At 35.4% G+C, this 13,567-nt stretch overlaps 1 protein-coding gene across 4 annotated transcripts in view; it reads right to left on the reverse strand.

The window, feature by feature from the left end:
* HMCN1 (hemicentin 1) overlaps positions 1-13,567 on the reverse strand; it is a 454,683-nt gene that overhangs the window by 72,749 nt on the left and 368,367 nt on the right. For all 4 annotated transcript variants that reach the window (XM_055319154.1, XM_055319153.1, XM_055319155.1 and 1 more), the window contains exons 69-73: positions 10,584-10,780; positions 7,059-7,140; positions 5,618-5,754; positions 1,214-1,355; positions 41-185 (exon numbers count right to left, since the gene is read on the reverse strand). In XM_055319154.1, the coding sequence (XP_055175129.1) occupies positions 41-185; positions 1,214-1,355; positions 5,618-5,754; positions 7,059-7,140; positions 10,584-10,780 (703 nt within the window). The remainder of the gene's footprint in view (positions 1-40; positions 186-1,213; positions 1,356-5,617; positions 5,755-7,058; positions 7,141-10,583; positions 10,781-13,567) is intronic.

Consider the following 13,567-nt stretch of genomic DNA (forward strand, 5'->3'; position numbering starts at 1 on the left):
AGTTATTACAGTATTTTTCATCCTTTTCTAGAACTGTTACCTTGCATGACTTGCAGATAGAACAGCTCCATCCTTTCTCCATGTTATCCGTGGGGCTGGCACACCCTCAGCAAGGCATTCCAATACAGCTGACATATTTAAGTGAATGACAACACTCTGGGGGCCACTCTTTATGTTTGGAGGAACTGCACAAGAGATGCATGTGGAAAACTTCATTCATATTAACAACATAGCCTGAGCTAAGACTCTGAAGAGGTAATAACAAGGTTAGCTTTGAGTCAACTGTGTAGCTTTGCCTACAGCTAATTCAGGTTAGCATAAACAGAATTGGGGTTTAATTCCTAAAGTCTTATTCAAGATCCTTAGTGTTTAAAAATAAAACACAGGTGGGGGGAAGGAGGTTTTAAATCCTTGATATGGTGTGTGAAATTTGGCTTTGTAGGAGAGATGCTTGAATAAAAATCAGCTCTGGTCTGATGCAAATTAAAGATGATATTTCTTATTTCTCTTTGGCCAAATAATGGTCTGAGAATGTTAACACTGGAACAACTTCACTTTAAATAAAGAACAGAAAGTGGGCTGTTCTAATGAAAAGCACATCTGTGATTAATCATGCAAGTCTCAGAGCATGTATTTTATTAATCATTGAGTTCATATGGGAATAGAAAACTTGAATTTTAATTTTAGTATTAGAGATATTAGTTGTGCGGGTCGCCCAATATCCTGTAAAGTTTCATATATTAAAAAACCAAAGAGACTGTTTTGGGGAAAAGACTGTATTATCTTTCCAAATATTGGTAAATTTAAATGTTCAGATTTTACATTTAAGAGAATCATAGTCCTGTGTCAGTCTCGGTCTAGTAATATATACTCAAACATCAACATCAATAAAGGTGAACTAAATAGTGAAGCACTTGTCATCCAGAGATTTAGTGTGACTTTCTCAATGGCTCTTATCTGAATGACACAAAATGTCAGGATATACTGATAACAACTGGACATATATTATTCTCTAAGATAATGTATCTTTACTTTTTTTTGAAATATGGTTTGAATATAGCCATAATACAAATACTACCTGTTGCCTTTTTCAAAAAATAAGATAACTACCAAAATTCACTGAGTGTGCCCACAAGAAACAAAAATGTTATCATTTATTTGAACGCCCTTGACTAAATTCTTAAATTGTGAAACGATTATTAATTTTTCTTACCATTTACGGTGAGAATAAATTCCCTTGTAGTCTTTCCTGCAATGTTGCTGGCTACACAAGTATAATTGGCTGTATCATTTAGATCTGCATTATTAACTTGCAAGTATCTCCCTCCAGATAGGATTCGTACTCGAGGTGTTGCCTGGATTCAGCAAGTAAAATTTACCATTAAGATGTTAGGAAAATAGAATAAAATAATACTTTTTAACATCAAAAAGTAAGTATAGCAAGCTGTGGCTTGCCTGTCTTCCACTATGCTTTGTCTGCAAACCCCTAGCATTATCCTGGGATCAAAACCCCTAGGGAACTATTTCTGGGAGTGTACTTAAGGCAAAGGCACAATCAAATATTCCCAGTTCTCCAAGCCACAATGATCCAGATACTCAAGAATGAGCAGGTAACTCAAGCTGGGCCCCTGAGAGCCCTCTGCAGGACACTGTTGTAAGTGTTGGGGAATAAGACATGCTCTTTTTATTGGTATCAGGTAAGTGACGATGACATAGTCTGGTAGAAGTCTTATCACCATGTATGGACAGCTCTGAATATAAAACAAAGCAAGGAGAGTTGAGAGTCAGAGAAAAAAACAACATCGATGCTTGATTACATGAGGAGAACCTTTAGTAATACCTAAAACCTAAATTCACTAATCACTGTAGGTAATAAATGCCTTTAAAAAAATAAAAAAAAATTTTAAGCTGCTTTGAGTTTGAGTTCTGTCACTTACAACTGAAAGCTCCATGACTAATAAATTGACTTTGCTTATAGGAAATAATGACCCTTTAACAGTTCAAAAATAATTAAATAAATGATTTTAGTTTACACATATTTGTTAAGCATTTATTTTGTGCCCAGGCATGGAATCAAGAATTATGAAAATTTAGAGACCATGAAACCTAATCTTTGCTATTAAGTTCATTAGGGAAAATAGATGTAAACAATTAGTCTTGTATAAATTAAGATTCATGATGTTCATAATCATTAAGAAATGTCAGGTAGCATAGAAGACTGATATTTTCTGGTTGAACCAAAGAAAGAACTACTTCAGGGAGAATCTAAATAAGATTTTTCTGCCATATGGGCTCTGTCCCAGATAGATGCACAGTTGATGTTCAAACTGCAGGGGTCCATTTACGTGTGGATTTCTTTCAATACATACAATGCAGTACTGTAAATGTATTCTCTCTTCCTTATGATTTTGATAATGATGTTTTATTTTTTCTAGCTTACTTTATTGTAAAAGTAGAATATATAGTATATATAATATACAAAATATGTGTTGATCAACTATGTTATTGGTAAAGCTTTGGGTCAACAATAGATCATTAGTAAAATTCTGGGAGAGTCAAAAGTTATATGCCGATTTCTGCCTGTGTGTGATGGGGATCAGTGCCTCTAACCTCCATGCTATTCAAGGGCCAACTGTATATTTCTAATGAAAAAAGTTGGTCATACTAAAATATGCAGTCCAGCTCTATTCATTTTATGAGATCACATATTTTCTCTAGGCCTTTCTTTCCTTTCCTTTCCTTTCCTTTCCTTTCCTTTCCTTTCCTTTCCTTTCCTTTCCTTTCCTTTCCTTTTCCTTTCCTTTCCTTTCCTTTCCTTTCCTTTCCTTTCCTTTCCTTTCCTTTCCTTTCCTTTTCTTTTCTTTTCTTTTCTTTTCTTTGTTTACTTATTTGAGGGAAAAAGAGCACAAGCAGGAGAAGAGGCAGAGGGAGAAGCAGACTTCCCTTCTGAGCAGAGAGTCCATCCTGGAGCTGGATCCCGGGATCCTGGGATCATGACCTGAGCTGCAGGCAGATGTTTAACTAACTGAGCCACCCTGGTGTCCGTGTCTAGGCCTTTCGTTGCCATAGGGGCTCTTAGTGATAGAAATTTATTACCTCTGAAGAGAGTAAGTGATTTCTTAAACATATAGGTTAAGTTCTATAAAACATGTAAATGTACCTTTTTTATATGGGTATAGCAGGGTTTTAGGCTAATAAAAAAATTCAGAGTTGATTTTTTAAAGGTTTTTGTTTCACCTTTGAGTTCTGCTAACTCATCAAGTCTCACTAACATTTTTTCTGGTTCTCTTCTCATTGGCCACCAGTGAGTCTTTCAAATCTGACCTCCTCCTTCAGATAGAATCTTACTCTCAGCTGATGTTCTTGTTTCCTACTCCATGCAGAAAACCAAAGCCCCGTTCCTGCAGTTCTCTTTTCCTCCCATCTTACATGTGAATACAACTTTCCTATTTTTCCATCTCTGTAGAAAAGGTTAGCCATTCTGTCCAAGGCCAACCTCTTCACCTGTGACCAGGGGCCCATTCCTTCTCTGTCTAACACACGTTATCCTATAAACTTCTCTTTCTCTCTACAATATCTTTAGTCTCTTTCTTTCAGTGAATTAAACATAGAAACATCTCTTTTACATTTCAAGAATAGTTCATAATTATTTCCATTCCCTCTTCTCTCTTAACTCCCCCAACAACTGTAACCTATCTTTTCCTTTGATCACTCTATTGAAGAACCATTGTTCTGATCTTGAATCACTTCTTTGTATTGTCAAAACCATGGCACAACTTAATTTATATCTTAACGGACTCTGTTAACCACACCTTCTCTTTTTCTTGGCTTTTAGTACACCAGTGTCTCTTATACTTAATTCTATCTCTTTGAGTCCTCCTTCTCAGTTCTGGTCTTCTTTTCTTTTTCCGTTACTCACATTATAATTATTAGTGTTGCCTTATGCTCTATTCTCATTTACAGGTTATCTTACACTTTATGCTTCCTGGCCAACTTCATACAAACCTATGGTCATACCAGGAGGACTACCAAGTTGAAGACATTTTTGATGAAATAGGGGCCCATATTTCTTAGGTCTTTTTAAAATCTGCAATTGGATAATATATTGGTAATTCACATTCAAAATATCTCAAACTGAACTTATCTATTTTTAAATAACTGTTGAACTCACCCTGTCCCAGTACTAACATCACATGGTCATAGCAGGGATTAGTCTAAGCTTCTCTATCATCAACATTCACTCAGTCTTTATCTGAACACCTATTAGTTTTTATTTTTATTTTTAAGAGAGAGGGAGAGTGCATATGTATGCAAGCAGTGATTAGGGAGGGAGAGGGGGAGAGAGAATCTCAAGCAGATTCCACACTGAATATGGAGCCCATTGTGGGGTTTAGTCCTATGACCCTGAGATCATGGCCATGAGCCAAATACTTAACTGACTATACCACCTAGACACCCCTGAACACCTATTAGTTTTGAGTGAAACATGGGAGATAAAGCAATGGAGAAAAAGTCAAAATATGAAAGATTTTGTGAGCTAAGTGGGGTTAGTGCCTACCATTATACAAGGGTACAATAAATAGAGAAACAGAGGCACAGGAAGTTTAAGTGATAACCATAATTTAGCATGTAACTAACTGTTAGAATCCAGTCTGGTTTTGGTCCTTTGGTATGGTTTGGTGATGGTAGAAGTCCTTCTGCTTCAGGTATTAGGGGATTTAATCTCCCTTTATAATTAGGCACAGTGTAACACAGTAGGTTATATTAACAGGATGAGGAAGATCAAAAGGGGAAAAAAGGCATAAGTAACTAGTAGGATAAGAACAATCCAAGCATTCAAAATCAAGGCTTTGAGCCAGCCCTAAAAGGCTATTTAGGATCCTGGGCTGTGACACTCTGTGACAGCACATAGATATCACATGACCATGGGAAGCTTTAGAGAGCCAGTCCTATATTCCTGGTATCCAAGGGTATCACTTAGTTCCTGGGGGTCCCTCCTCAGCTGAGTCCCAGTTTATTCCAGAAAAATTTAGTATGAATTTGCCCATGAAACTTGGCAGGACAGATCAGTTCTTCTGATGATTTCTTCTCCCTCAATTAAAGGAATATCTGAGTATTTCAAATCATTTTAATCCACAGACTCCAGGAGATACATACTTGGGCCAAATTACAGTGTCTGAATGAAAATACCTGTCTTTTGACCCATGACTAGTTAATAACTGCCCAAGAAGAGAAGAGAAAAGAAGGGTGATTAAAAGACCCTATGCTGGGGATCCCTGGGTGGCGCAGCGGTTTGGCGCCTGCCTTTGGCCCAGGGCGTGATCCTGGAGACCCGGGATCGAATCCCACGTCGGGCTCCCGGTGCATGGAGCCTGCTTCTCCCTCTGCCTGTGTCTCTGCCTCTCTGTCTCTGTCTCTGTCTCTCTCTCTCTCTCTCTGTGTGTGTGACTATCATAAATAAATAAAAAAAATTAAAAAAAAAAAGACCCTATGCCCACTCCTTCAATGTTGAATAACAGTAGCCTGATATTGTTTGGTTTTGTCTACCCTCTTTGGTAAAGATTCTACAGCTGATTTTTTTCCTTGAAATGGGTGTGTGGAACTTAGCAAGACTTACCTGTAACCGTTCTCCATTTTTAAGCCAAGTGATTACAGGTGGGGGCACTGCATCTGATTTGCATTCCAATGTCACTTGTCTGTTCCGTAACACGGTGAAATCCTGGGACTCATCCATTCCAGCAATATTCGGGGGCGCTAGGTATGAGAACAAACATGTCAGAGGCTTTCAAGAAGCAAGATATAAAAGACCTGAATTATCTTAGATTTTCAACAAATGTTGCTTCTGTTTTATAAAATAAAAGGCATAAACTTAAAACATTACTTGTTCAACTTGTGGTACAAATGATTACAGGTAGTGACTTTTTAAAAATGAATGAAAGGGTAAGTAATATAATCACTTTATTATCATCATTTAACAGGTAAAGAAACTAAGGGTCAAAGAAAAGATTTCTTGTTCAGGTTCCACACTTGCCAATAATTTTCTCTGAACATCAGTTGAAAACTAACTAAATCAGGGTCTGTCCATAATATACAGAAATGTATATACTTTCTTAATATTCAGAAATGTGAGTATATTTTTAATGCGACTTTCTTTTAATACAGAATTTACATGTCAATTAATGGCAGGTCTAATTTGTGTTAGGTCTGGTGGGGAGAGGGGGACATCTAAATTCAGACAATTTGCACTGCCTAGTCATCTAGGCTATGACAATGAAATAAGTATCTTCTGTTTGTTTTTTTAATGTTCCTTCCCATTAAGAGTAATTCTTATCTCTGTGTTGAAATAATATTGGGTTGAGTCTAATGGGCCCACCTTTTCTAGAAGTTAACTTGGCAATAAATTTCAGATCCTTAAATGTGTACGTGTGTATGTGTATTCAACCAAGTGTACTTACAGAAATTTACCGAAACAAAAGAATTAAGGGAACAGACCAATATTTATGTACAAAGATGTCTATAACAGTATTCTTATACTGGTGAAAATACAAGGACAGCTTAAATATCCAAAATAGGGAATAGATTAAATAAATGATGGTGTATTCAAAAAAAGGAATATTAGCCATCACTAAAAAATATAAAAACATGTTTTTTGACATGAAAACATGTTCATCAAACCACTAAGAGTTGAAAAACAAGTTTGATAGTATGTGTTGTAGGACAACATTTCTGTGAAAAATCATTTGTATGCAAAAGAGCCTTTGTGTAATGATACTGGATGACTTATATTTTCTTCTTTATAGTAATTTATATTGTATGATTTAAAATAAAGAACTATAAATTGTACAGGAACAAAATGAGTAAGTCAAAAAGTCCAATGAGTATTTCCAAAAAAGCACTTGGTCAGCCAAATATAAGAATCAGATTTGCCAAATACAGATTTCCTTATATATATAAATGTATCTTATGATGTGCTATGGAGTTGCCCCATGTTCCATAAATTACAGCTTCTAATTAGGTATTAGCATATGATAGATTGCAGGAGATTTTGCCAAATTTACCATGCACTCTCACTAAATATTCTTTATCATCATCTCCTGCAGTACTGGATGCCAGACATGTATATCTTCCTGTATCCTCCACCTGCAAAATCCAAATAAGTGAAAAATACAGCGTTAACACGTCAGTTTTAGTGATGAGAATAAGTATTCACTAGAATGAATATGAAGTCTCACACAAAACAAGATACTAAGATAGCACAACAATTAAACTTTAATAAATGGTTTTTTAACAACTGTGATTAGCTCTCTGGTAGTGAGCATCTCTATGCAAAACAATGTTTTAAGAGGGTTCGGTATTTTCAGTATTTTAAATATACTTAACATGCAAACCTTTTGAGATCAATGATCTCAGAAGAAGCAGAGATATATAGATCCTAGCACCAAAGGTGAAACACTAGACACACCATGTTTATTGAGCAAATAAGTATTTATGGACTTCAATGGTAGACTTAAAAGTTCCACTGGCACCTTTCTCAAGAAAATGAAATACAATTTACTAAGCAAACAAATGAAATAAAATACCAGGGTATTTAAATAAAGTACATTAATACCACATTTTGAATCCTTTGGTAAACATGGTGAAATAAGAGCTATATTATATAATCTGGCTGTAAATAGTGTCACACTGACAGCATAATCTACTATTATCTGACTAAAACCAGAAACATTTCTTTAAAAACCCCGTGCATAGTTTCCACTAAAAGTGTTAGTCTTCTTTCATATGTTTGACATTGTGTAGACATGTAGACACAGCCCATGCTTATGTACGCATAAAATATACTCTGGAAAACAGATGATCTTACTTCTGTGAAAAATGCATTTTGGAAAAGCAGAAATATCCTGTTTTCATTGATTTTACTACATGAACATTCCTAGAATATTGTGAATTTTTAAATTCTTATATTCAAAACTGACTTTATAGGTTATGGAAAAAATTTTTAGTTGCCTGCAAAAACTCCTTTGAAAAAATTTAAGACTAGTATGTTTGCAAAAATACATACAACTTTAAGAAAAATGACACTCGCATAGTCCTTCAATTAAGAATTTAAAATGATATACTGCTGCCTACAGAATAATTTTTGCATTTCACATCATATGTCTAAAGCCTTTAAAAAACAACTTTTCTCTATCAACTCACTTTATTCCCAATTAGTATTGCCCCCTTCGCTTGTTTTGACTTAATGAAACTTGAACCATCACTCACTTCTACTCTTAAATCTTGCCTCCTTCAATAAATATTTCCTGACAATTTGTGCTCTTCTGGATGCCTACAGTCACCATTTGTAGCTATATTTTCTAAACTGTGTTCTGTTTATAGGGTGTCAGAAAAGTTATAGTTAATCAGATTTCTCTAGAGTAGTATTTTGCAGAATTGCTGACATGCACTACAGCTTACAAAGGAGAGGAAGGTATAGTATATAAAGTTTTCCAATTTTAATTGGTCACAGAATTTCCCCCATTAGAGTAACTCACAGAGCTAGTGTTTGATGGAAGATATATTAGGAACGCCTGTCTCTACCACACAATTTGGAATTTGCAAAGCTTCTATTATGTGTCAGACATCACTGTATGTTACAGATACATACACAAAAAGACGAAGTTCAAATAAGTGAAATACAATGTAATAAGTGAAATATAATATAAGGTATAAAATGCTCTTAAAACACATAGGAGCAGAGCAGCCAAGATCAGTCTTGGGATTGATAATTTTAATTTTCTACTTCTAAAATGTCTTAAATGGTCTTCGTACTGTTTTTTTGCCCCCTAATTTTATCATATGTGTAGTTTTATATTCCCCAGACAACTGGAAACTTCTCAAAGGTTGAGACGTTTTATGTATTATGTTTGTATTCTCCACAATAGCTAGCATATGGGGGGGTCACCATCTAATATTCGATGGGATCTTTGTCTCCTGTTGTTAAACCCAACTATATAATGTTTCCTTTTAAGACCCGTGATGTGGCCTTAATCTTCCCTTTACATTTTATTTATCATTATTCTTTTGTCTTTTAATTCTATTCCACATAGTTTCCTGTCTCCTTATGTTACAGAATTCTTTTGGCTCCATTTTTATCTGTTGAAATTATAACATTCAAGGGTTTTCATTCAGTAAGTGGTTTGACAGCTTAACTTGCGTTTTCTCTGAGTTATTGCAATATTTGATGAGGAGAAAGGAGAAGAATGAAGGCATGTTCTCCTTGATATTAGAAAAAAGGAATGTGCTGAGTTCTGCTGGTTAGGATTTTGAAGAAGATGTAGGATTGAGACTCGGCTCTATCACTGAACAATGGTATTTGGCAGGCAAGTACTCGATTTCTCTGTGCCTCTTTCTGGTTGTGTAGAATGGAGATAAAGACTGCCTCACAGAGTTGTCATCAGTCACCCGTATGATCGAACCCAGAGCTGAACACAGGATGGACACAGCAAACAATTCATAGTCCTTTGCTCTCTTTTTCCAGCTCCCTTTCCTTCCTCTTTCCTCAATGAAAATGCATACAGAATATAATTAAATAATTTGTTATGTCCATGTTTAAAGGGATGATGATTATCACAACAATAGCAGCAGGAAAAAACATTCTAGCTCTATTCAACATTACTCCATGCCTGTGGCACTAGTCTAAGCATATCATGTTAGATGATCTTAATTGAAATCCTCAAATGGGGGGGATCCCTGGGTGGCGCAGTGGTTTGGCACCTGCCTTTGGCCCAGGGCGGGATCCTGGAGACCCAGGATCGAGTCCCGCATCAGGCTCCCGGTGCATGGAGCCTGCTTCTCTCTCTGCCTATGTCTCTGCTCTCTCTCTCTCTCTCTCTCTCTGTGACTATAATAAATAAATAAATAAATAAATAAATAAATAAATAAATAAATAAATAAATAAATAAATTTAAATCCTCAAATGTAGGAGTTAGGTATTATTACTATTTTTATCCCAAAGTTACAGATGAGGTATTAGGGACCAGATGAAGAATATCTGGAATATTACTACAGATTCTGTTAGTAAAACAGAAGATTGTTATAATAAGACATCCCAGATATACTTCTCTTTAATATGTTTATGTTTCTGATGAGTTTCCTTAAACACAAACTAAAAGAACAATTTTACTGAATTGATTGTTTGAAAATTTGTGTCCCTTCAGATTTTTATGTCTGCTAGTTCATTTTGGAGATCAAAATTGTTCTTTGAAGCCTCATATGTATGTGGAATTGCTTTTTGCCAGTTCTGTAAAGGGCTACAGGGCACAGATTAAGAGCTTAGGAATTACTCACAGCACTGTAAAAACCTTGCACAAATTAAAGTATCTTGCTTTCTTCTCAGTTTAATATATTTCTACTGTTCCTTTTTAGTTATACTCTGTGTCTACCCAAGCATGCATACCCTAGAACCGATCTACCTTTGTTAAAGTTACAGAAAGGGATCTGTAGTACATTTGGATTCAAAAACATTATTTCCCCATTTCACCATTATTAGCAAGTAAGAAGTGTAACCCAGGATAAAATCATTTTTTAAAAATTTTGACACTTACTTGAGCACTAGATAGTCGAAGGACCTCTCCACCTCCAAGAGTCTGTATCTGATCTGTCTGTGGGAGGGGGCGTCCATCCTTCATCCAGGTAATTTTAGGAGTTGGGATTCCAGAAGCCAAGCAGGTAAGTTCAAGTGGATTATTAACAATCACTGATATCTCTACAGGTTCTTCAGATCCATTTATATGAGGTGGTTCTATTTAAAGGGAATTAAAGACAACAACAAAATAAACTTGCTGTTTGATAAAGTACTGCTGATTAGAAAAAAATTAAAGGAAATTCATTTCAAATTTATGTTCATATAATACAAATGGATTAAAACAAAGATACCAAAATAATAATTCCTAGACGTTATTACCATTTGTCACTGGCACTATTTTAAAAGGGACGACTCATGTCTATAATAGATCATGAAGTAAATGGCAATCTGGTCCAAGGCAATTATAGCTTAGCAAGTGGGGTTCAGATATTTAGAGCAGTCTCACCTAACTGCAAAGATTGGAGAACAACTAAAATTAAACTTATCTTGAATCCTTTTTTAAAGAGAGCTATTTCCACATAGAAGCATGTTTTTGTACCTTCTAAACATCTATCATTTCTATAAAAGCAATAGGCAAATGCTGTGGAATTTTGCTATCATCTTTTCCATGTAGAACTTTAAGAGGAAACAATGACTAAGCAGAAGTAAAAAATAGTTACATTTGGAGACTATTTCTGCATAAAACACATTTGTTATGTCTGGGCAGAAATAATTTCCTTTTTTGTTATTTATACTTCTAAATTACCTTTCTCAAGAGGATGTTAAAGAGTCTAAACACTTGGAAGAAACATTAAGGTTCCTTAGTCCAACTACTCTCAAGTTTAAGAATCCCTTTAAAATAGTCTTTCCATACAACGATCATTCAAGTTTTCTATGAACATTTCCAGCTTACTATTTCACAAGGCAGCCAAAATAGCTGTTGGACAGCTCCAAGGATTAGACTTTTATTTTATTTTATTTTATTTTATTTTATTTTATTTTATTTTATTTATTTATTTTATTTTTTTTTAAATCAGGCACATAGTTTGGAACAGAGATTCATAGCAGAGCATCTAGAGTCAAAGAGCCTGAGTTTGAATCCTGGCCCCAACCATTATTAGCTTAGTGGATTTGGGCAAACCTCTAAAATGAAAATACCACTATTATTTAACAAACAGGATCACTGTGAGTATCCAATGAGATCATCTATAAACTACTCATTTCTTTTGTGTTTCTGAATATATTTTATTTTATAATTAAAGATTTTTAAAAAGTCATTGCTACTACAATGTCTACTACAGCTGTTGGTATTATTATTAAAACCTGCTTACTAAAAAAAAAAATTCCACCTATGGTCATTTTTTCTTTCTGGAGAAAGACAATATATTAAATCTATACTCCTTTTCAGATTATAATTAAGGAGTCAGAGTTTCTTAACTACTGACCCACATGACCTTTTTTTTTACTTTCATCCATCTTATGTATTGCTGTCAAAATCCATTTTCTTATGTGCATTTTAGAGTGACCCAAGATTTCTTGCTTAAAGGATTTCAGTGTTTCCATGTTGCTTATTGAATGAAGTAAAAACTCATCATGGCTTCCAAAGCTTCTGCAATATGGTCTTTATTTATCTTTATAACATTATGTACCTTTAATATACTTACATGTAACCTAGGCTTCAAATTAGACCACTTCTTTCCCTCAACATACCAGTCTTTTCTTGCTCTATGACTTTACTAATGCTATTCCTTCTACAGGAACAATTCCTATAGTCCCATCTCCTAACTGAGCATGTTCAAATACTATCAAGGTCACATTAATATCATTAAACTCATTTGTAAAAACCATAAATCCTTTTTTGATTCTCTCAACACTAACAAGAAAAATTTATTGTTATTTTAATTTCAAAAGTATGTTGTCTTATCACTCAAAAGCACTTATCTGATTCACCATTTGTCTACATTTAATTCTTTTCTTTTTTTCCCTTTAAATATTTTATTTATTTATTTGAGAGAGAGAGAGAGAGAGAGAGAGAGAGAGAGCGAGCATGTGCAAAAGCAAGGGAGGAACAGAGGCAGAGGGAGAAGTAGACTCCCTGCTGAGCTGGGAGCCCAACAAGGGACTCGATCCCAGACCCTCAGATCATGAACTGAGCCGAAGGCAGACACTTAACCAACTGGACCACCCAGGTCCAGTCAATTCTTTATTCCTTTCACTTACTGGTTACTTACCATGTTTTAGTCACTGTGGATACAAAGATTAATAAGGCCTTTATCCTTAAAGCTTGTAGTCACTTGATTTAAAACAATAGCAGCAGCAATAATAGAAAGAGCATGTTCCCACCTGATTCAAACCCCCAGTCATCAAGTCTTACAGATGTTAAGTGACTACGAACTATTTTATTCTGTGTGTTATCCATATGTCTTATACTTCGGACAGGGTAGGAGGTGTACAAACTCTAATGACTCTAGAGCTTATGTTTTTGGCTTATATCTCTCTTCTAATCTTGAGATCTATAAATCCAATTATCAAATTAACATCTCCAGTGGAATATTTTTTTTTAAAGATTTTATTTATGTATTCATGAGAGGCAGAGAGAGAGAGAGACAGAGAGAGAGAGAGAGAGAGAGAGAGAGAGAGAGAGGCAGAACACAGACAGAGGGAGAAGCAGGCTCCATGCAGGGAGCCCGACATGGGACTCGATCCCAGGTATCCAGGATCAGGTCCTGGGCCAAAGGCGGCGCTAAATTGCTGAGCTACTCGAGCTGCCCTCCAGTGGAATATTTGGACATTACTTCAATTTCAACATGACTTCAGTTTCAATTTCAACATGTATTCAGACTGAAACTGTTTTTTTATTCCTCAAAACTGGTCCTTTTCCACCATTTCTTACATTTATGTGATAGATCTACCAAGCATTCAGTCGCATAAGCCAGAGTCATCCTTGATATTTCCTTCATCATT

This window comes from Nyctereutes procyonoides, unplaced genomic scaffold, assembly GCF_905146905.1.
Source record: "Nyctereutes procyonoides isolate TBG_1078 unplaced genomic scaffold, NYPRO_anot_genome, whole genome shotgun sequence".
NCBI lineage: Eukaryota > Metazoa > Chordata > Mammalia > Carnivora > Canidae > Nyctereutes > Nyctereutes procyonoides.